The sequence below is a fragment of the Populus alba genome, chromosome 5 (assembly GCF_005239225.2).
Source record: "Populus alba chromosome 5, ASM523922v2, whole genome shotgun sequence".
Classification (NCBI taxonomy): Eukaryota; Viridiplantae; Streptophyta; class Magnoliopsida; order Malpighiales; family Salicaceae; genus Populus; species Populus alba.
In genome coordinates this window covers 5949076-5970534 of record NC_133288.1, presented here as the reverse complement: position 1 = coordinate 5970534, position 21459 = coordinate 5949076, and the positions used below count along the sequence as shown (strand labels likewise).

The window sequence follows — 21459 nt, the reverse complement described above, 5'->3', positions numbered from 1 at the left end:
AAATTTCAAACCTTTTAATTTCTTTTCTTTTGTATCTAAGCCTACTATTAAACTATTGCAAGTAGGAAATCAAAATTTGTCATGCATCATGTAGTTTTTAGTTAGTGAACCATAAGAACAAACAAAATATATTATTTTTTTAATTTCTAGCATGAAATGTATTCAAGACTTTGCTTTGCATGCGCGGGTTTCTGGTTATGCCTCGTCATTAACGCCTTTGTATATTTCCAAGCTGCACTTTAGAACTATTTTATTTGTCAATTTCAAAGAAAGCTACTAAAAGTATTTTTTTTTTCTCTTACTTGAGGCAAAGTAGACCTCACTCAGATGAAGAATTTCTTATGAACAAAACTTGTTTATAATTTAGATTAGTGCATTAAAGAGGATGGTTAAAAGCATATTAAACAAATTTGTTTTTAGTTGAATGTAGTGCATTAATGTAGCATTTGGTAGATGAGACTAAACAATTAGACAAGACAATTCTAGCTGTTTTGGTGTTTGGTATGCATATGAGTCAAAAGAAAATGTAACTTGTCATGTTCCACACCGAGATTTTTGTCTCAACTTCCATATAGGACAACCTTCACCTTTATAATTTTGTTCTGTCCATTTGTTCATCAAAACAAACACACTCTTAAGGTGTGTTTGGTGAGCAAATGTGATTGATAATATGTGTCAAGATTGTTTAAGGGGAGGTGGGATAGAAATTTGGGTATGGGATGGAACAATTTTTTTTCTTAATGTGTGTTCCAAAAGCCAATACAAGTAGGGTTTAGTGTTATATTCAGTCTTGTTTAGAGCTTATTTGACAGTGTGGTTGCAGTTGCTTTTTAAATAACTTTTCGTGCTAAAATACATGTCAATGATTTTTTTTATTTTATAAAAATCATTTTTAACATCAGCACATCAAAATGATTTTGAAAATACTAAAAACATATTAATTTGAAGTTAATAAAAAAAAAATTCAAATTTTTTAAAATTCTTTTGAAATGCAGAAACAAACAAGCCCTCACCTATGCGCCAAACATTGTTTGGAGGCATCATGTCAAACTAAATCCAACTTGTATAAAAAAAAATCTAGACTTATTGTTGGTATTACGAGACATAAATATGCAAAGATGCTTATATGGCAGAACAAAAAATCGAAGTATATCAAGCAAATGTTTGTAAATGTTTTTAGCTAGCAATAATATTTCTTTTTCTGTAATTTTTTGTCTCGTCTTGGTTGACCTTTACAAACTACAAGTATTTTAACCAACCGATCAACGAGACCCCTAGAACCTTTCCTTCTGATACTTTGCTAACTCTACCCCATAAACCAAGAACTAGCACAAAGTTTTTTCTTGGAGACAGTTGTATTTTGCCTATTTTTATTCTTCCTGTTCTTATATATGACATCAAATGCTTGAGTGCAACTTTTTATATTTTTCAGATTGAACATAAACCCGGCTTGAATTGTCATATTGTGTAAACTTAGAACTTTGGCTTATGATCTACTTTTGTATGCCTGGCATTTTACTCCACACAGTGGGAAACTCAGAGGACAAGCTGTCAAAGTGCTTCAAGCTTGCGAGGAATGAAGTTGGAGCCATGCTGGTGAGTCATTTTTTAGGCTGGTGTACTTGCTAAGAACAAATAAAAAATAATGAGAATGAGGTTTTACACATCAATGGTTTTGATGCTTTTCTATGTGAGATGCAACACCACTTTAAGATTGTATAATCTTGATCTTCCTCATCCTGATGCATGATTGACAAAGTAATACTCCTGTAAGGAGACAGTGGGATTTGCAGAACCTCAGTACATAATAAGTCAACAAGAGAGCACCAAAATTATATTTTGGTTGAAAATCATTAGTTTCATTGAGGTGTTTGTATTTTCTCTTTAGGTAGTGTCACTTCCCTGTGCATCTTCTTTGCATATTGGAAAAAAGAAAATCAAGTACAACTGTTTGTGATTGGATACTAACTTGCTTGCAAAGTAAGGAGTATGGTGTGTTTGAAGTTACTTGGCTACGGTGGAGGTGGAGGTGGAGGTAGAAGTTTTGTTGGAAGGGGAACAATCAAAGGCAGTATATCCCAGATGAGCCCAGAAGAAAATCCAGAAAGCCCCTAACATATTCTGTGATGGAGGTGAACATCTTTGCTAGAGTGAGGCTGTGCTTGTGTTACCAATATAAAACTCAAATAATTTACAGTAGCAATTTACTAAGTGTGGCTTCTATATTAGCTGTTTTGAAGAAGGAAGCAGGGTATTATTGAGTGTTAATTTTGTGAGGATACTCTTTGACTTGATTGCATAATTGTGTGGGTATCGACTTTGGAATTTTTATCTGCATAGTGTCTTGGCACGATGCTTATGCTGCAAGAGGGGATCGATTCCAAGAACTTCTGTCTAGTTGGGGAGAGAAACAAAAACAAAAGGGCAATTCGCACATAATTTTGTCGATGCAATCTCAAGTTAGAATTTCTGACCTTCTTTTCCTTTTGCCTTAACATTGGAGAAATCTCGATCTGTCGAACTGATAATTTAATCTCTATGATTTTTTTTTTATAGAAATTGAGCTTCTCACCAATGAACATTGCCATCATTCTGTAACTAGCAAATAGTAATGCACTTCATGAGAACGGCAGCGTACCAAAGATGTATTCATATTCCTCAACAACCATCTCAACTACAAGTAGTAAGTTGGTAGGTGGCTAGAGCAGGCCCAAACCTAAATTTCATAAAAGAGTATTATTGCATGCTCACCACTGGCCCCATCATTGCTTTTCGGGATTAAAAAACATGGAATTTAGATGGTTTTTTAAATATTTTTTATTTAAAAATATATTAAAACAGTAATTTTTTAATTTTTAAAATTTATTTTTAATATTAGTATATTAAAATACATGAAAATATAAAGAAATATTAATTTAAAATAAAAAAAATATAAAAATTTTAAAGTTTTTTGAAATCATTTTGAAATGTAAAAATAAACTAAGAATCTACATTTGAAGATTTGGATAATTTGTTTCTGCCTTAAAAGCTTTTTTAAAAAATTTTAAATTTTTTTTATTTTTTTATTAACTTCAAATTAATATATTTTAATGTTTTTAAATTATTTTAATATGTTGATATTAAAAATAATTTTTAAAAAATCAAAAAATATTATTAACATATATTTTAATAAAAAAAATTATTTAAAAAATAACCATAATCATATTCCCATCACGCCTGTTCTTCACTCGAAATATATAACTCAACTGTCCACTCAGATTTCTCTCATGTTTTCTTTTTCCCTCGAATTTCTCGAATCCTTTCATGTTTCACCGAACATCTCTACTTTGCCAACCTCCATCGATCAATCACAACCGTAGACCCACTTTTGCGTTGAAGACCCACAAATAAAGAATGGCCCAGATGGTTTACTTGTCTTCCAAATGGGAACCCCACTCATGTCGCGAACAACCCCCCAGTTGTCCATTTCCTACCAACCCACCCTTCCTCCACCTTAAAATAAATAAACAACAAAAGGAAGCATGTAGATTATAAAACGGAAGCCAAAGAGAATCAGAATCCAACAACTACCACCGCCAACTAAAACGCCAACCTTCCGTCACCCATGGCTGCTTCAACTTCAAGCATTTCCCGTCTTGGTTTTAGACACCACCAACCTCTCGGAACCAATCCGGGTTCCCACTCTCAACCCTCCGGATCTGTCTCTTTCCATTCCGGGTCTCACTGTTTCTACTTCAAGTGAGTCAATTCCTCTGTCTCCATTCAATTTTGCAACTAATCATCATTGTATTGATAGTTGTGTGTTACAACTTGGCGAAAATGGGTTTGTTTTGCTTTGCTTTTTAGTTCGTGTTTACTGGAGATGGTTGTTGATATTGACTAATAAAGCCAGCTTCTTTATACAAGGAAATGTGCCCATGTTCATACATTAAATTTAAGAGCTAGCTAATTTTGTTATGTGAAGTTTAGTGTACTAATATTATTGGAAGTTATTGTGGTCTTTCTGTTTTTTGTGCCTTTTGTTGTTGGTAATGTTATATCTCAATTATTTTCTGATCACTTGTAATTTGTATCTTGATAGACCATTGGAGGCTGCTAGACAATCACAGTTGTCTAGATTAAGTGTAGTGGTGAAGGCAGAAAGTAGGTCTGAGGAGATGCAAGTCGATATTTCTTTGAGTCCAAGGGTGACTGCTGTAAAACCTTCAAAGACTGTGGCCATAACTGACCAGGCGACTGCGCTTGCACAAGCTGGAGTCCCTGTTATTCGCCTGGCTGCTGGAGAGCCTGATTTTGATACTCCAGCTGTAATAGCAGAGGTGATTCGTTTTCTTTTTCCTCGTTGGTGCTTGATTCATGTCTGTGATATGCTTTGAAGTGTATTCCGGTTGCTTAAACTGATTGCATTTTTTTTATTATTGTGCAAAAGTTAGGCTGGTATAAATGCTATTCGTGAAGGTCACACAAGGTACACTCCAAATGCTGGTACACAGGAGCTTCGAGTTGCAATTTGTCAGAAGTTGAAGGGTAAATATATATTTTAAGCAGTTTTGTGTTTGTGCACTAGTCTGTTGGGATTTCTAACATTTTATTTTTTGTTTTATGGATTTTGTTATTTGTTTTTGGCAGAGGAGAATGGTATATCTTATAAACCTGACCAAGTTTTAGTAAGTAATGGTGCCAAGCAGAGTATATATCAAGCGATACTTGCAGTTTGCTCTCCTGGCGATGAGGTGAAGTTTTTTATTTCAAAATAATCAGCATTGTGGTGTTATTCTGCATTTCTGCTACTAACTAATTGGTATTGGAATGCTGCCCTTTTACAATTGAATGTTGGGCAGTGTGTAGCATTTGCTACCTGTATCTGTAACCCCGGATCAACTTAACACTTGTTGAATATAGATCTATGGTTTTCTAAATTTTATAAGATTTTTTTTTTTAAAAAAACATCCAGTCAAATCTAAAATGCCTATGCAGTGTAAATTCATAGTAAAAAAAGACGAGAGAGAAGGTGAAGGAAAGAAATAAAGATGAGAGAATCTTGATGTGTGAAATGAAATTGCTTGTATGTGGCTTCAGGATGATTTACCATGTCTTTAATTGTCAGCCTAATAGCCTAATGGCAAGTGTGTGAAAGAAATGGGATTACTGAGCATGTGTTACACTTATTTGTTTACATATTCTGTGAAAATTGCATTTATTTTCATTTAGGCAATCAAAGTCTTGTTCTTAATTGAATACAGTAGGAGCTCATTACCATTGAAGCTGTTTAATTTCTGAAGTTAGCTCATATTTATAAAAACTGTCTTACCCTCAGGTTATAATTCCAGCACCATTTTGGGTGAGTTATCCAGAAATGGCAAGGCTGGCTGATGCAACCCCGGTGATTCTTCCAACATCAATCTCTGAGAATTTTCTCTTGGACCCAAAGCAACTTGAATCAAAACTGAATGAAAAGTCAAGGCTGCTGATTCTTTGCTCTCCATCTAACCCAACAGGATCAGTTTATCCTAAGAAATTGCTTGAAGAGATTGCAAAAATTGTAGCAAAACATCCTAGGCTTCTGGTATGATTAATGAATCCTAATTGCAAGTCCTATACTTTCCTGATATTTAAATGCTGAACTTCTTTGGTATTTCACTCAGGTCTTGTCTGATGAGATATATGAACACATAATATATGCACCTGCTACTCACACAAGCTTTGCATCTTTGCCCGGCATGTGGGAAAGGACTTTGACAGTGAATGGATTTTCTAAGGTAGCTTAATCTTACATTTGATTATTGGTCCTAAATATCTGCTTTTGTGTTCTTGTCATCAATAATATGATATGCTATGCATAATTTGATGTGGTTGTGATTGTAAATAAAACCTGAAGCAGTTTACCTCATTCAGTTAGGTAACATTTAAAAAGTGGGAAATTTGCAGGCCTTTGCAATGACTGGTTGGAGACTTGGGTACCTTGCTGGCCCTAAGCACTTTGTTGCTGCATGTAATAAGATACAGAGCCAGGTATTCTATGACCCACTTTGCAGCCTTCAATCTGCAGAAATTTAAATGAATTGAGTCCATCATGCATTCGCTGAAGTTTTTGTTTATCCAAAGCATCACTTGTGATTGTTACAACCAGTTTTCCAGTATTTTATCCATTTGCATGTCATGTTTTGAAGTTAGATCTCAAAATCGCATAGATTTTTTACCATCCAAATACTATGCTGGTTCAAATAGGCTTCAATTGTCAATCAAATAGTAGTGATTTTTCTGCAAGGGTAGAAGTGGCCAATCTGAACTTATTTCAGATAGTTTGGACACTCAGAGGAAAGAAAGTTTGTTAATATTGGAAGGGGTAAGGTGATGTTCAGGGTTCTAAAGAAGCAGATGAGTGGCTAATTTAGATGGACAGATTTCGCTGATTGTTTTGTGATTAAAGCCTACAAGACACAAAATGAAACTTGCACCTGGTAACCAATCCAAATTGTCAAGTCTGTATTTTTTATTATGCCATTTTATATCTTCCAAAAGCATTTGAGAGAAATCAATACTCCTGTGACCTCTACTCACAATCTGTCTTACAGATTAAGCACTCGTCAATATGTAATGACCTCACTAATCACAAAAGTGCTTGACATGAGAAAGACTTGTAAGTCAATAACAATCTATAATTCATACTTGCTTTCATAGCCCAGTTTGGCCTGGTAAATGTTGACGCTATACTGGCGATTGCATGGGGCTGCAGTTGAAACTCTTGATGATTATTACTTTTCATTAAGAATTTTCGTGTCTTGCCTTGTTGGTTTGCAAAATGCATTGATATGCCTATTCCTGTAATGCTTGTGATCTAAACAATGACTTTGTACAAGCTCCAGTTGATCTGTGTGCTATATTTTTCCAGTTTACCTCAGGTGCCAGCAGCATATCGCAAAAGGCAGGAGTTGCAGCATTAGGACTGGGCTATGCTGGTGGGGAAGCAGTGTCCACCATGGTGAAAGCATTCAGGGAGCGGAGAGATTTCTTGATTAAAAGCTTTGGAGAAATGGAAGGTGTTGGGTTGTCGGAACCTCTGGTACTGCCTTTCAGTTATTATACACTTAAGACCTCCCATTTTCCTAGTGATTCCATCAGCTTCTAATTCTAATTGGTTTTACATGCAGGGAGCATTTTATCTTTTCATTGATTTCAGCTCGTACTATGGAGCAGAGGTTGAAGGGTTTGGTAAAATTGACGACTCTGACGCCCTTTGCCGTTACCTGCTTGATCAGGCCCAGGTATCCATTGTTAAAGAAGATTATCCTGTTTACCTTTGATTGGCACTTTTTCACTACTCGTCTCACCAATGTTGTGAAAGCTGAATATTTTTAGATAACACTATGATGCAGTTGAAACTTGAAGCTACAGTTTAAGTAATATGGCACGCAGCTGTTATTGCACTACTTAAGATCTTTATAATTTGATTGTGCTTGCATATTTACAGGTTGCATTAGTCCCAGGGGTTGCATTTGGAGATGACAGCTGCATACGTATATCCTATGCAGCTTCTCTGACCACCCTACAGGCAGCTGTAGAGAGAATTAAGACAGCGCTTCTCCCACTCAAGTCTGCCGTCCCTGTTTAATGTAGATGAATTGCAATTGTTGTACTCTTTTAGGGATTAAGAAAATGGGCACTTTATTATTGATTGTTACAAATAAAATACCGTTTTCATTGAGGGTCATTTGTTTGCTATGATCATTTGTTTTGCACTAGCCTTGTTGAGGGAAGATGTGGAAGAATTCCAGTGTCTCTGTACAGTATTTGCTTTCCACCATAAATTGTTGCATCTGTAACTGGATGATATTTGTCTCGTATTTATTCAGTGAGATTGTTTCTCAATTGTGGCAAGCTCGCTTTCATTAAGTTAGTAGGAAATGGCAAGACATGTCATACATGTATACAGGAATATGCTCAACAAACAAAGAGACAATAACACTAGAAAAGCTTGGATTGAGGCTCAAAGGAAGCCTTCTTGTTGGGTTGGTCCAATATTTGACAGGGAGGAATAAAGGTGCAACTTAGCTGGCATCATTAATATGTAAGGTATAGCTTGCTGTCTTTATCGAGGCAAAGAGAACGAGGACTATAAAATCTATGTTATTTACATGACTGGCGTCCTCTAGTTGTCTTCCTTCTTCTGGTTAGAAAAGATTCATGGCATTAGGGAACGGGGAATCAATTCTTTTCTTGGCAGGAAACTTTGCTTCAAATGTTTCCACACGTTCAATTTGCATGGCCTTGTGGGTGAAAAAAAGTGCACAACTTTTTACACGGGTCTCGTATAAAGGTTTCGGAGAAGGCAATTCTTGTCCTTCCTTACAACAAGATGCACCTGTCCAAAGGGAAATGATTTCCTCAAAACACCATCAAGAAACAAAGACGACTCCATGGAAAGCCTAATTAAGCTCCTGACGTGAACTACAAGACAATCAATCTCACATGTGAAGAATTCTCTCCTTCATCCTGGACCTTTTGGGCCCTCTGTTATTATTACCCCACTATTTATAACACAATGAAGACAATCGGAATTAACCAAAAACAGATATACCAATACAAATAAACAAGAAATGGAGGCCTCCAGTCCTGTAAGCACACCAGAGATTGTGTTCTTCGACTTAGAAACAACGGTGCCCAATAAAGCTGGACAACGGTTCTGGGTACTGGAGTTTGGTGCAATAATAGTTTGTCCACGGAAACTTGTTGAGCTAGATAGTTATAGCACACTCATAAGACCTAAGGACTTGTCTGCTGTTGCATTGAAGTCTGGTCGATGTGATGGGATAACTCGTGAAGCTGTTGCAAATGCGCCTGCATTCGAGGAAGTTGCTGACAAAATATTTACCATTTTGAACGGTAGAATATGGGCTGGACATAACATCCAAAGATTTGACTGTGTCCGAATTAAGGAGGCATTTGCAGAGATTGGTCGGCCTGCACCAATGCCTGTTGGAATGTTTGATTCTTTAGGAGTTCTGACGGAAAAATTTGGCAGAAGAGCTGGTAACATGAAGGTATGCATCAAATTTGAGCCGTTTTCTATTTATATCGAGCATTTGTAGTAAATTTTGAGCAATCATTTGATCTGCACTTACAAGCGCAGCTTCGTGATGTGTTTACAAAATTTCATGATGTTTTTGATATCCTGATTTGTTTGTTTTACGTTTAGATGGCAACTTTGGCTGCTTATTTTGGGCTCGGCCAGCAAAAACACAGGTATGAATAAGTCTTGTCTAAACTAGGTGTACGTGTGTGTCCTTTCACATTTTTTTCTGGACCAATATTATTAAGAAACTTGTAATCATAGTTTTACAACTGCATTAAACAGGAGTCTTGAAGATGCGCGTATGAACTTGGAGGTCTTGAAGCATTGTGCAGCGGTTTTATTCGTGGTAACCTTGAAAATCTTCATCATCCCTGTATATCCAATTAATCTTACGACACACTCCTTAAGTATTTATAAAATTATATACACATCATAGTTAACATTTTGGAGTTCTAAATGGATTTAGGAATCAAGCCTTCCAAGTGTAATGAATGGCAAATGGCACAACCCTTCGACAGTGGTAACTCGAAGCAGAAGTAATGGAAAACTTCTCTGCAGGGAAGAAAATAGCCGAAAATCTCCTCCAACTACTCTTGGATACCAAAGAGCAGTTCCCTATACAAGGGGAAGGTTGGGAGAGGTTTGATTTGTTCATTGCTTTTAATGTTCAGTATTGTCCAACCTGTAATACGAAGTATGAACTGATAATGAAAATGAATTGCCTGAAAAACAGATGACAGAAGGAGTGAGAAAATTGCTGTGTAAAGCCCAGGAGACAAAATCTCTCAACAATATACTCAAGCATTCTCATTCTTTGCTCAGATGAGCGAAGAAACAAGGGTTTTACTGCTCATTTTGCATCACTTTCTCTGTTTTGGTAAAGATGGATGCATCAAGAGAAACGTACAAGAAAGTTCACATGGATAGCAGAGAACGGCAGCCTTACCAGTAACGTGGTATATCATCACAAATGGGAACAACTTACTAAGCCATGCTGAAGAAGGTTGTTAACATATATTTGGTTAATCTAATTTTCCACAGACAGCTTGAAATTGGGGACTTGTAAATGTCAAGTGGCTAATGGCTTTAAGGTTCAGCTTGGAAGAGCATAAATCTAATCTTTGTAACTAAGATTATCTGTCCTTCCTTCAATTAATTGATTTATTTATTTCTCAATGATCCACCAGTTTATTTCTCAAGCAACTCAACTTGTGTCTAATATAAAAATATAGTTATTGCTCATCAAAATCCTACTGGGGATAGAAGTTCTTCGCCACACTTCTCATAAGGATATACTAATCTTCGACGTTGGAATCCATCCCTAAAATGTAATTTGTTGCTTTTCTTCCAAGTACCAATGAAGTTTTTCGTTACACTTCTCATCAGGATAAAAAATTCGATGGTAATCAGCCGGCAGATTCTATAATTTTGGCTGCATTTCTTTAAAATTCTTAGCAATGAATATGAACTCAACGCCAGCACCTTCGGCAATTTATTGGGGATTGTAAATTAAGTTCATCTCTCGGATTGCTCCAGATTTTGGCTTCATTAGAATTAACACCGAAGGAAATTCATTGGAAAGTCCTGAAAGAGTTTTCACAAGAAGCCATTCAATTTTTTTTAGATTCTCGAGGTTTGCTCCACCCTTGCTATGCTATCATGCTCTTACATGCATAGATTCAGTGCTCTCAAATCTTGTTTTCAAATTCTTTTTCTTTGTGATAGATTTGTGAAATTTTGAGTCACAACTAATTTTTTTTTAAATTTCAACTTCCTTTTTTATTTTTTATTTCAATTTCATACCAATTTTTTTGGTTTCCTTTTATATTAACATAAGCTAATTCGGAAGGGAAAAATACTGTTTACAATGAGAGAGATCACCATTCCCAGCACGGTCCAATCTAAATACTCATTTATTTATTTAATCCTAATACATTTTCCCATTCTCCTTCTCTAACTCCCTCACCTATTGTTTTTCTCTACATCCCTCACTCAAATACATTTTCACTTCATCTCTCTCTCTCACTCGGAACCCAATCCCTTTAGGTTGAATTTGCACATATTCATGAACAGAGATGAAGCTACCTTCGCACTCTTATGGGGAATAGGGTCTTTAGAACTTTTTGAAAAAACTTCAACTAAATCCAATAATTAAATCAAAAGTTATGAATATTTTTATCAAGAAAGCTGTTTGACGCATCCAAATTTCTTCTAGAGATAAAACTTGTTACACGTTCCATGTCATTTTCTAACACGGTCGAAGGCGAAAAAGAAGTGTTGAGGTATTCATTTCATTACCTTAAGGTTTTAAGATGCAATAAAACCAGACAAATTTTGGGTAAAATGACAAGCTTTTGGACTGGAGTTCAAGGCTAAAAATAAATAAATCAAGTGAAAGGCCAAGTAATTGACTCAGATAAAAGTGAGTGGGAATCACAAAAGGGACATTATCGATCGAATACAAAAGAAAGGTGACATAAGAGGCATTCCTTTTCAATTTTAAGCATTTATGATAAACAAGCTAAATTAGTTAAAGAACCAGCCATAGAATAAGTCATATAACAAAACAGAAAGAAATTATTATTTAAATTATTTATATTTCCAAACATTTATTTGTCGTTATTTTTATTTCAATTTCAACTAGTTCAAGAGTACTTACGTTATTCGGGACAAATCTTGCATAAAAACCTATACTATTTATTCATTGATTGACAATTACATATTTACATTTCTTAATTATGCCACAGTAATTCATCATCATCATCCGGCTGTAAATGATCCCAGTAAATGTAATAACAAAAGCAGCAGAATTTGATGTACTTATGAAGAACCCCATCAAGAGACCACCACAAGCATCAAACTTTAATTTTGTCTAACATTTGTTCGGAGGCGCAAGGCGCCTAACCCTCCCTTCATAACAGCACCTCCACAATTGTTCTTCATAATTACTCTATACGGTGTTTGCCACCACTCCATACACCATGAGACAAGCTCATTTGATCCAAATATATAAATATGTAAACACATAAGGCAACTCAGGACCACAAAGAGAACATCATAACAACACACAATATTCACTCTTTTAAGCTCTCGTTCTCTTTGGTATAGTTTGTTTCCCTCCTACAATCTATTCATTTAAGCATTTAAGAATCTACTACCCTGACAAGAGATTTGTTTTTGCAAGAAAGCATGCATGGAATAGCCCGTTCAAACACTTGACCCCAATAAATTATAATGGGGGAAATTCCAAATCTAATTTGAAGTTTTCCGAGTTCATCGCCATAAATCTAGACAATAATGAGGCAAAATGGCAACTTTTTTGGAGAGTTCAAAACTGAAATTAAAAGAATTCATTGAAAGGGCAACTGAGTGGGAATCAGAAAAAGTAGACGTCATTGATAACAAGAGAAAGGCAATATTGCTTTTCAATCTTTAGAAGAGTATTATTACTGGTAAATAGCATCCACCAATCACCACTTAACTCTTGAGATGCAATATATGTGGATACTTCTTGGAAGAAGCAAATTAAGGTGTGTTTATTCAAATTAAACATACATAATTATTGCTTTTAACTTCTGTAAATTAAAAAAAGAGAGAGGGGGGCAGGCTAGAGAGTTACTTTAGCTTTATAAATCTATAAATCATGAAAGAAATGGAGGACAAATTCCGTTTCAGTTGGAAGCAATATTGATAAACAAGCGAAGAGTATTGTCATAGACAGAACAAATAATCTTGCAAAAAAATACCTAATAGTTTTTATAATTGGTATATATTGTCATGCAAAGAACAAATATTACGAAAATCTTTACAGATAATTAGTCGTTGATTCACAGTTGCATTCTCATGCCATATGGATTCCTTAAAATGATATCATGTAGATACGATGCGATAGTAAAATCACTACTTGGCCCAAATTAATCAAATAATTAAAGGCTGTAAAGGTGAAATGGAAAACTTGAGGCACTTCAAGAGTAAAAAAAAGAAGATCCTGACAGCCGGAGGAACCGTAAGTATGATCCATGGGGCCATTTCGATCCAAACTCAGGGTTTGAAATTAGTCTTAGAAACCTATAATTCATTTCGCATGACAAAAGGGTAGGGTTTAAATCATAGTCTAATGCATAAAATCACAACTTAATGCCATCCGAAGCACAAATTGCTGCTTGCCTTTCCCTCTTGGACCTGCAAGAACTCCTAGGGTTGGAGGAGAGGAAATTAAGCATCGCTTTGTTATATATCCCTGTAAGAGGGACTAGATCCTACAAGATAGACGAAAGCTAGCAGAATTATGAAAACACGTGCTTAAACAGCAGCCATTTTGGCGCCCAGACACGCATCCACAGCTTCGCCGACTGTCAAGAAGACCCTTCCTCCCATTTTCGTCGCAAAGTTGGCTAGCCTTAGCTTGTGAATCACTTGCCACTTAGGGTTTGTTATGGCTAGCTGAGAGACAAAACCAAAACAGGGTCCACGATTAGAAATTTGAACAACGAATTTGCATCACGAAAAATACATACTAGCTAGGAGTGCGAGTTCGCATCAATCATTGTATGACCTCCATTCCACCTGAGGCAAGATTGTTTTGCAATTCCAACAGGGAAGCTATTCCCGACATATCAATGTTCATTAAATCTGTAACACAGAAAAAAATGAAACAAATAGCTATGTCAGATATATATATATATATATATATAAAGAAAAACAAAAAATACTAGCTAGCATAGTTATAAGACCCAATGTGAGGTATGATCATGGGTTAGATGGATTGACTTGCAAGTTGAAAATCAACCGGATTATGATTTTCTTTTCTTTTTTTCTTAAGAAAACTTAGATATAATATTGTCTTGGTAAAAAAAAATTTGTTCAAAATAAAACCTGTTCCGGGCTGAATTCCAGGTCACCGGGTTTTATAACTATGCTAGCTAGGATGAACACATCATTGATTTATCCTGTAGTCACTTACTGGACATGTCAAGAATCACAACTTGAACTGTCCTTTTCCCTTTACTGTCGTTCTCTTCCTCTTCCGTTGCCCATTTCATGATCCTTCAACAGATTAGTAGATGAACAGGAATCAATCGTAAGTCCTTCCTTGTACATTATATATATATAAATTATAGGGAGGAGTGGTCTTTACTTTTCTTTGACAAAGTTGGCATTTGCAAAACAGAGCAAACCAGACTTAACACGGATTATGAGAGCCTTGGAATTCTTAACAGCCATAGGATATTGATTGACATCACAAAAAATGTCAGTTCCAGGGAGTCTTCCAAGTTCTTCTGTGCCTGGTCTGATTGAGATTATAATGATCTTCACAAAAGATATTATAACCTGAAACGCAACAAATCAGCTCAAATTAACAAGCGAAGCTTTTCTCCTACCCTCTTCATCTGCGCACTCAAAAAAGATTCTGAGACAAGAAATGTTGTAGTGGTCTAGATCAATGTATTGCTAAATATTCATTTCGCCAGACATACAAACTATATTCGGCTACTGTTTTGCCACACCCACTGGCATGATGTATGACATTACGAAGCGTTGTATGGTATATATCTTTAATGGCAACGAGTGAATCAACTTTTCGAATTTTTTTGTGTAGGGATCATTTGGTTCTTTTCACCAAATTCTCTTTTTATGATCGTTGCATCAAATCCACTTCTCTTTTAGGTGAACCACGTTCTTATTGTACGAGGAGCCACGAAACAAATTACAACCAAAAGCTACATAGTTGAGTGATAGTTCTAATTCTACAACTTGCAGCGAATAGAATCAAAAAATTAAAATCTCGTTGTTTTGAAAAAAACTAAAATAACCAATGGTTTTTTAACCGGGTTTAACCCAACTTAACCAGGTGGTGGGTTAATTTGTTTGTTTTTTACTAGGTCACACTAATTAATGCATGCGAAGTTAACAGCAGAAGCAAACGTTACCGCAGCTAGAAGACCGATCTCCACAGATGCAAATAATACCCCAAAGAAGGCCCCAATACAAACAAGAAAATCTAGCTTATCAACCTTCCATATATAGTATGCTTCATGAGGGTCAACGAGCCCTGGTAAAGCAGAAAGAATGATTGCAGAAAGGACTGCGATGGGAGTAAAGTACAAAAGCCTTGTGAACAATTCCAGAGATATGATCACAGTAATGGCCATCACAATATTTGACATGGCAGTTTCACATCCAGCACTGAAATTTACAGCACTGCGCGAGAATGAACCTACATACATGGTTTTAATTGTTAATACATGTAAGAAAATATCCAAATCTAGATTAATGTCAGAAACGGAATAAATTATCAGAAGAATTTAACCAGTTGCTACATAGCAAGAAGTGAAAGACCCCAGAATGTTCATAAATCCAAAGGCCACCATTTCTTGGTTTCCATTGATGCGGTATCCTTTTATGGATGCAAAAGATCGGCCTACTGCAGTTGCTTCCTGCATTCGACATAGCAACAGAATATATAGAATGAAAGTGAGTAATGTTGATTTAGTGTACTTCTCATGGAGAATGGACTTGAGCTATTTGATACCCACAGTGATCGCAATGACGGCGACAATAAGTCCAGTTTTAGCAACTTCTCCGATGTGTGGGTTATTGAACTGCAACTCATGGATTGAGCCTGGGTTTAAGCCCTTTTTAATGTGTTTTATAATCATTACCCCATGTTTATCAGCTCTGGTCAGATAAACTAGAAGAGTTGAGAGAACAACAGAAATCAAAGGAGCAGTTGCAGGCAGCCAGAAGAGTTTCCTGTTCCTTTTACCCTGCAAGAATCAGCAAGTCTTTCATTCTGTAATGACTAAATAACGGCAACAAGATATATTACTAATCAGCTATCACTGCAAAAATCAGTTTCCAATGACCAAATCATTGGTCGCCGAACACCCTGTTTTTGGTCACCAAAGGCTCTGACCACATTATTTCCAAATGACCATTTTTGTCACCTATTTGTGGTCTCTAGAACATTTGGCGACCAAAATTATGAATTCCGTCTCCAGTGATGTGGAGTCTATAGCATCGAAGTTAGTCATCTAAAACTCGTTGAACAATCTCTTGTGAGTGTAAAGATTGATCTTCGGAAACGAAATTCATCAATACAGGGCTCCTATACGGATAAAAATAATTTATTCTAACGAAATTGGTTGACTCTAAGCTTGCCAATAGTGACCAAATTGGTCTCCAGTGGTGCTTTTGGCAGCTAATTCGGTTCCCATAAATGATATTGAAACAAAAAAGAAGCAAGCTTTCATGAACAAATTGAAGTTATTGCGAATAGGACTTACCACAAATCTGGTTAATATAATAAAACTTAAGAATGAGCATCCGAGTATAAAATTATGCGGATTCCACTGTGATCAAAATAGAAAAACGAAAGGATAAATTGGCATTTCTATGGAAATATATATTAGTATGAGCATTTAATAGGCTTTGAGCGAGGAAAATATTTACGGAAAATAACATACGTACATAATGATGAACTGATCTCCAAATAGCTTGCATTACAGAGATAACATCAGTCTTATTTGTGAAATGAGCAATCTCAAGTAGTCCTTTCATTTGTTGAAGACCGATGACAATGGCTGCCCCTGACACAAACCCAACAATTGCAGCATGGGAGAGAAAATCCACAAGGAAACCCAGCCTGCATATTCCCGAAAAGGAAAATTATGGCGCTAAAGTATTTAACATCAACCAGCAAAACTACAACTGTTAACGAACCACCTAAATAGTCCAAATGCAGCTTGAAAAATTCCTGCAAAAAAGGTTGTGGTAAGAACAAGATTTCTGTAGGCAATTGGATTAGCCTCAGGATCTTCTAGTTTCGGAACCATCGAAGACATAAGCAGTGAAACCACAGCCACTGGTCCAATTGCTATGTCCCTTGAAGTTCCCATTACAGCATAAATGAGAGGTGGAATAACACTTGTATCTGAAAAGAGAAGCGAATTCATACGTGCATGCATATATATATATATATATATATATATATATATATATATATATATAGTCCGTTTATATCAAAGATTGCTAGCTAGCCAAGAAGTTCAGTAATGAAAACTTACAGAGGCCATATTGAGGATCAAGCTTCGCTAGAGTTGCATATCCAATACTCTGCATGAAATTTACATGATCTTGAGATTAAGTAAAGGGATCGGTTACTAGAACTAGAAATGTTGACTGTGTAAACTTCCATCCTTGCTTGTGCTTTACCTGAGGAATGCAGAGACTAGCGAGAGTTAGACCAGCCAATAGATCGTTCCTGAGTTTTGTTGCGTTGTAGTGCCGGCACCAACTAAAGATAGGAAACATTGCCTGCAGGACTGAAATTACTGTCTTAAAAAGGCCATCCTTGTCCTTGAGATATGGAAATCTCTTGCCATGAGGCAAAAACAGTTTCCCTGGCGGAATCCATGAGCTCTCGCCACAAGCTAGGTGGCTCAGGAGCATTGAGCACCCACTGAGCCTTTTCAGCCTGCCTATTTTTCTCAAGGTCAAGGATTTCTTGACCATCTGTTTCAATGGCCGAAGAAGCCATAGCTGATTGAAGTGCTCAGGGGAAATAGAAGAGTCTCTTTCTCTGTCTCCGATATGTCTCTGAACCTGTGGAGAAGACAACATTCGGACAAAAGAATGGTTCACTCAGCACCATGCTTAGAGAATGGTCAGATGCTAAAGTGTATATTTCACCTTTACAAAAAGACTATCACAGACCAATATTTGATTTGATTTTCGAATTTAGGTTGCCAAACAAGTGGAGAGATGCAAATTCCCTCCTAGCAATTACAATTTACAAATCAGGAACTAATTTCATTTTCAATAAACTAAACTTTAGAGCCAACTCTTCGGTTTTTCCAAAAACACTGGTAGTGTTTTTTCTTTTCGTTTCTTTTCTTTTCTCGATAGGAAAAAACACCATAGTTTTACATATTACGTCAGCCCCCAACTAGAGCCCATTATGATTTAGTTGAATATAAATGAGAATATGAACTTATGCGCAGCTTGCAATTCCAAATTGACTGCGCACGATTTCAAATCTATTAATCTCCCACTAGGTGTAGCTAAAGAGTTTGAAATCTACACAGCAGGTCTCGAGTTCGAGTCAGGATGTGCACCTCTTGTAAGAACCTGGGACAACCAGAGTTTTACTCACTCACCTGAACCCATAAAGTGCACTTTTCGATGGATGAGGTTTTCTCAAATCCAAAAAAAAGATTTCAAATCTATTTCATCACTAAATTATGAAAACTTTAGCTCTTGTTTTGTTTTTAATTTGATCAGTGTTTATATAAATGATTTTTATTTTTTATTTTTCAAATTAAGAAACCATATTGATTCAACATATTAAGTATTGGAAAATACTTTAATAATAATTATACATTATTTTCTAACATGAGCTTTTTAAATTTGAGACTTCCTATTATACACTAAAATTAAGTAAAGAATTATGAAGTCTGGAACACAAAAAATATGTCAAACTGGATTGCAGAATAACCTTGCATAAATGATATGTCAACTTAAACACATAATAACAGGCTAAAGAAATGGGTTCGAGTAGTTTTGGGCAAATAATAATGACGTGAGATGTGAAGGACACCACCACGCTTAAACAGCGTGTGTGCCTGTGTGGTGTCCTCAATTGTTGGAATGCTACCTTTCCTGGTGGGGATGGATGCTTCTCAGCGATCCCTTACTGGTGGTGCAGCTCGTGCATGGATTGGTGTCGCGTGGAGGTTTTTTTTTCTTTTTTCTTTTTTTCCTTTTTCTTTTCCTCTATCTTTTCTGCACAAATTCTCTCAACATCGTTCAATATTTAAAAAGAATGTTGTCTAATATGCATATTGAATGTTTATGTTCATGATTAGTATTTTTTATTAGAGAATACGTTAGCAATATTTTTATATTTTTTATGATTTAAAAAATTTAACACAACCAGGTTGTAGCGCGGGCCAAACTCTAGTAGTGACTATAACTAAAACATGAAATATTTAAATATTACAGCTAAATTTAATGACTAAAATTTAAGCGTTTCCTGAATTATTAAACGCATTTACCACAGCACCTGAGTTTCATATAATGGGCTATTATGCATAAAGAAAAAAAGATCAATCTTTGTTTGAACATCAACCAAATACGTTGGAGTGTTCTACGGCTCATTAAAGCATTCCCAGCATTTGAATCTCCCACAGGGGCTTCATCCATATATTTTCATGGTGTTACAAATACAGTACATGTTTTTTTTTCCCCAGTAGATTTGCAGTGTTTTACTTATAAATAGCAAAGTTTTTCAGGTGGATTACAATGTTATTCAATCCTTAATTTCTAAGCAAAAAGCCAATACCTTGGTTTACATACTAAAGCTTAATGTCTTAAAAACTACAATACGGCAACTTATCTGAGAGATGCATCTATTTGTTAAAGAAATAAGTTCTAGTTTCCCCATTTTCAATGAAATGCTTCTCTTCTGTTGACAGCAGAAATGTTTAGTGCAGTGGTGGCTAATTAATGGCATCCTGGGTCCTTGTGCGCATGTAAGGTCCATTGCTCTGTGTGGGCTACATGGTTAGATCTCTTGGAGTCCTTTTCCACAGGGAGCCCACATGCAGAGCCTGCCAGACAGGAGATGCCAAGCCATGTAATTATGATATAAGCAACCTCACCACGGCCATTGTTTAATTACTTGCAGGGTTGAAGAATCCAGGACGCCTTCTATGTTCACAGTGAGAAGAAATCAGGTGGGTTTGATTTTCACTTTCTATTTTTGAGAGAGTGGTTGGACTGAAGTATGAATTTCGATTGAGTGTATCGTAATTGTGATATAAACAAAGCATAATTGGTTGCAATTCAAATCTGAATCGACACTAAATTATTTGCATATATAAATGAATTTTAAAAATTAAAAATATATTTCCTAAATCCTTGCATGAAACTAAAGAGTCTTAGCTGGGAGCTACTGTTTGTCTTCCTCTGATGCCCCAGAATTCTATACCATATGCATGCCTGTCAATGAATAGATAAGGTTCTGCAAAAGAAGAAAACATGTATACGAGAGAAATCAGAGAAAGAGAGGGATGATCTATAATTAATATCAAGCACATAAATTAATACACACAGAATTCTTTTCTTTTCTTTGCATTCAAGAGGAGACTTCGGTATATTAGTTTCCAGATCATCCCCATATTTGTAGAGTAAGCCGATCGTTATTAGTGGAAACGAAAAAAAGACGCACAATATAAGCTTGCTTACATGAAGGGATCATATATATTGCATCTCCTTAAAGAAAATCTATAAAAATGGAGATGGAAATCAATAAATACAACACCAGAAAGAGAAATATCAAGAAGAGGATAGATGCTTGCACTTCGAGGGAGTTGTGGTGGAAGCGGATGGTGCTTCTACATGAGTACTGCTTGACCTCTCTTGTTGCTTCTTCCACCTCTCAATTTCCTTCGACAGCAAGCCCTTGCATTCCTCCTCTCTGTCATCGCGATCACTTTCCTTCGTGACTCGAACAAGCTTTCCATTCTTAAAATTGTAACCTATGTCAAAACACATCTTCTTGATTAATCTTGATCTCTCGATTTTCGATAAAGAATCCAGGAGAAACAATGGGAGCTTTATCCTGACTGTTTCCTTGAGGCTCTCTCCCCTTTTCCTTTCGAGAGGGTTTTGGGTTTGTCACCAAGAAGTGACGTACGGTGAATACAAGAAAATGAAAATGATGATCACTTTAAGAATAAGTTAAGTCACAAGCAAACGAGTGGTGGGATACGCTAATTCGAGCCTAAATATCAGAATCATCACTATATATATGTGTGTGTGTGTGAACGTTGCTTCAATAAATTTTATCCTGCCCAACAAACTTCCACGCGTTACTCTCCATCTTTTGCCTGCTTTTTAAGGCAGCAGTTCTTACGTTAATATCAGATATTTATGACATATTTGCATGCTGTGCCTCTGCTTAACAGTTAAAACTTTAATTTTCTGCAGAAAGATCTTTCAATATGATAATGCCGCCACCTTATATATATATATATATAATGATGTAATAAGTGCTCAATGATAGTAATATGTAATAACAGTAAATTTAAATGAAGGGATTAGTCATTATTCTATTTATTTTCCCCACAATTAGATTCAACTTAAAATTGGCTCCATATTGCGAAAAGCTAATCGTTTTTTAACATATGGTGGCATGTTAGAGACTAATTAATTTTATAGCGATAAATGATTTATTATAAACAGTTTTTTTGTATTAAATTTCTATATAAATTGATCGTATAGTAATCTATAAATAATTAAATTAAACATAGATACTATAAACTTTAGATTATGTGCCTGCCCCTGTTAATTTCAATGCTTAAAATTAAAGCTGCTTTAGCAGA

The 21459-nt window shown here is 35.9% G+C and overlaps 2 protein-coding genes, 1 long non-coding RNA gene and 1 pseudogene across 4 annotated transcripts; 3 read left to right on the top strand and 1 right to left on the bottom strand.

Annotated features, from left to right (window-relative positions):
• Window positions 1–6: 6 nt before the first annotated feature.
• LOC118032625 (uncharacterized) lies at window positions 7–2559 on the top strand. The gene is made up of 2 exons (XR_012169888.1): window positions 7–1596; window positions 1889–2559. It is a non-coding gene; the product is annotated as an uncharacterized lncRNA (long non-coding RNA).
• A 748-nt stretch (window positions 2560–3307) lies between these two features.
• Window positions 3308–7869, top strand: LOC118031765 (bifunctional aspartate aminotransferase and glutamate/aspartate-prephenate aminotransferase). The gene is made up of 10 exons (XM_035036261.2): window positions 3308–3738; window positions 4082–4319; window positions 4434–4527; window positions 4630–4733; window positions 5318–5566; window positions 5646–5759; window positions 5929–6012; window positions 6893–7063; window positions 7152–7265; window positions 7472–7869. The coding sequence occupies exons 1-10, from the start codon at window positions 3605–3607 to the stop codon at window positions 7610–7612; spliced, it is 1443 nt and encodes a 480-aa protein (XP_034892152.1). The 5' UTR covers window positions 3308–3604; the 3' UTR covers window positions 7613–7869.
• Window positions 7870–8003: 134 nt separating this feature from the next.
• Window positions 8004–10204, top strand: LOC118031775 (protein NEN4). Of its 2 annotated transcripts, none has more exons than XM_035036276.2 (5): window positions 8004–9041; window positions 9197–9243; window positions 9356–9419; window positions 9540–9703; window positions 9807–10204. In XM_035036276.2, the coding sequence occupies exons 1-5, from the start codon at window positions 8598–8600 to the stop codon at window positions 9808–9810; spliced, it is 723 nt and encodes a 240-aa protein (XP_034892167.1). In that variant the 5' UTR covers window positions 8004–8597; the 3' UTR covers window positions 9811–10204. The 2 variants fall into 2 exon arrangements, with proteins under 2 accessions (XP_034892167.1, XP_034892163.1); XM_035036272.2 differs by having other exon boundaries at window positions 9540–9713.
• Window positions 10205–13045: 2841 nt separating this feature from the next.
• LOC118032616 (sulfate transporter 2.1-like) lies at window positions 13046–20842 on the bottom strand (annotated as a pseudogene).
• Between the last annotated feature and the right edge of the window lie 617 nt (window positions 20843–21459).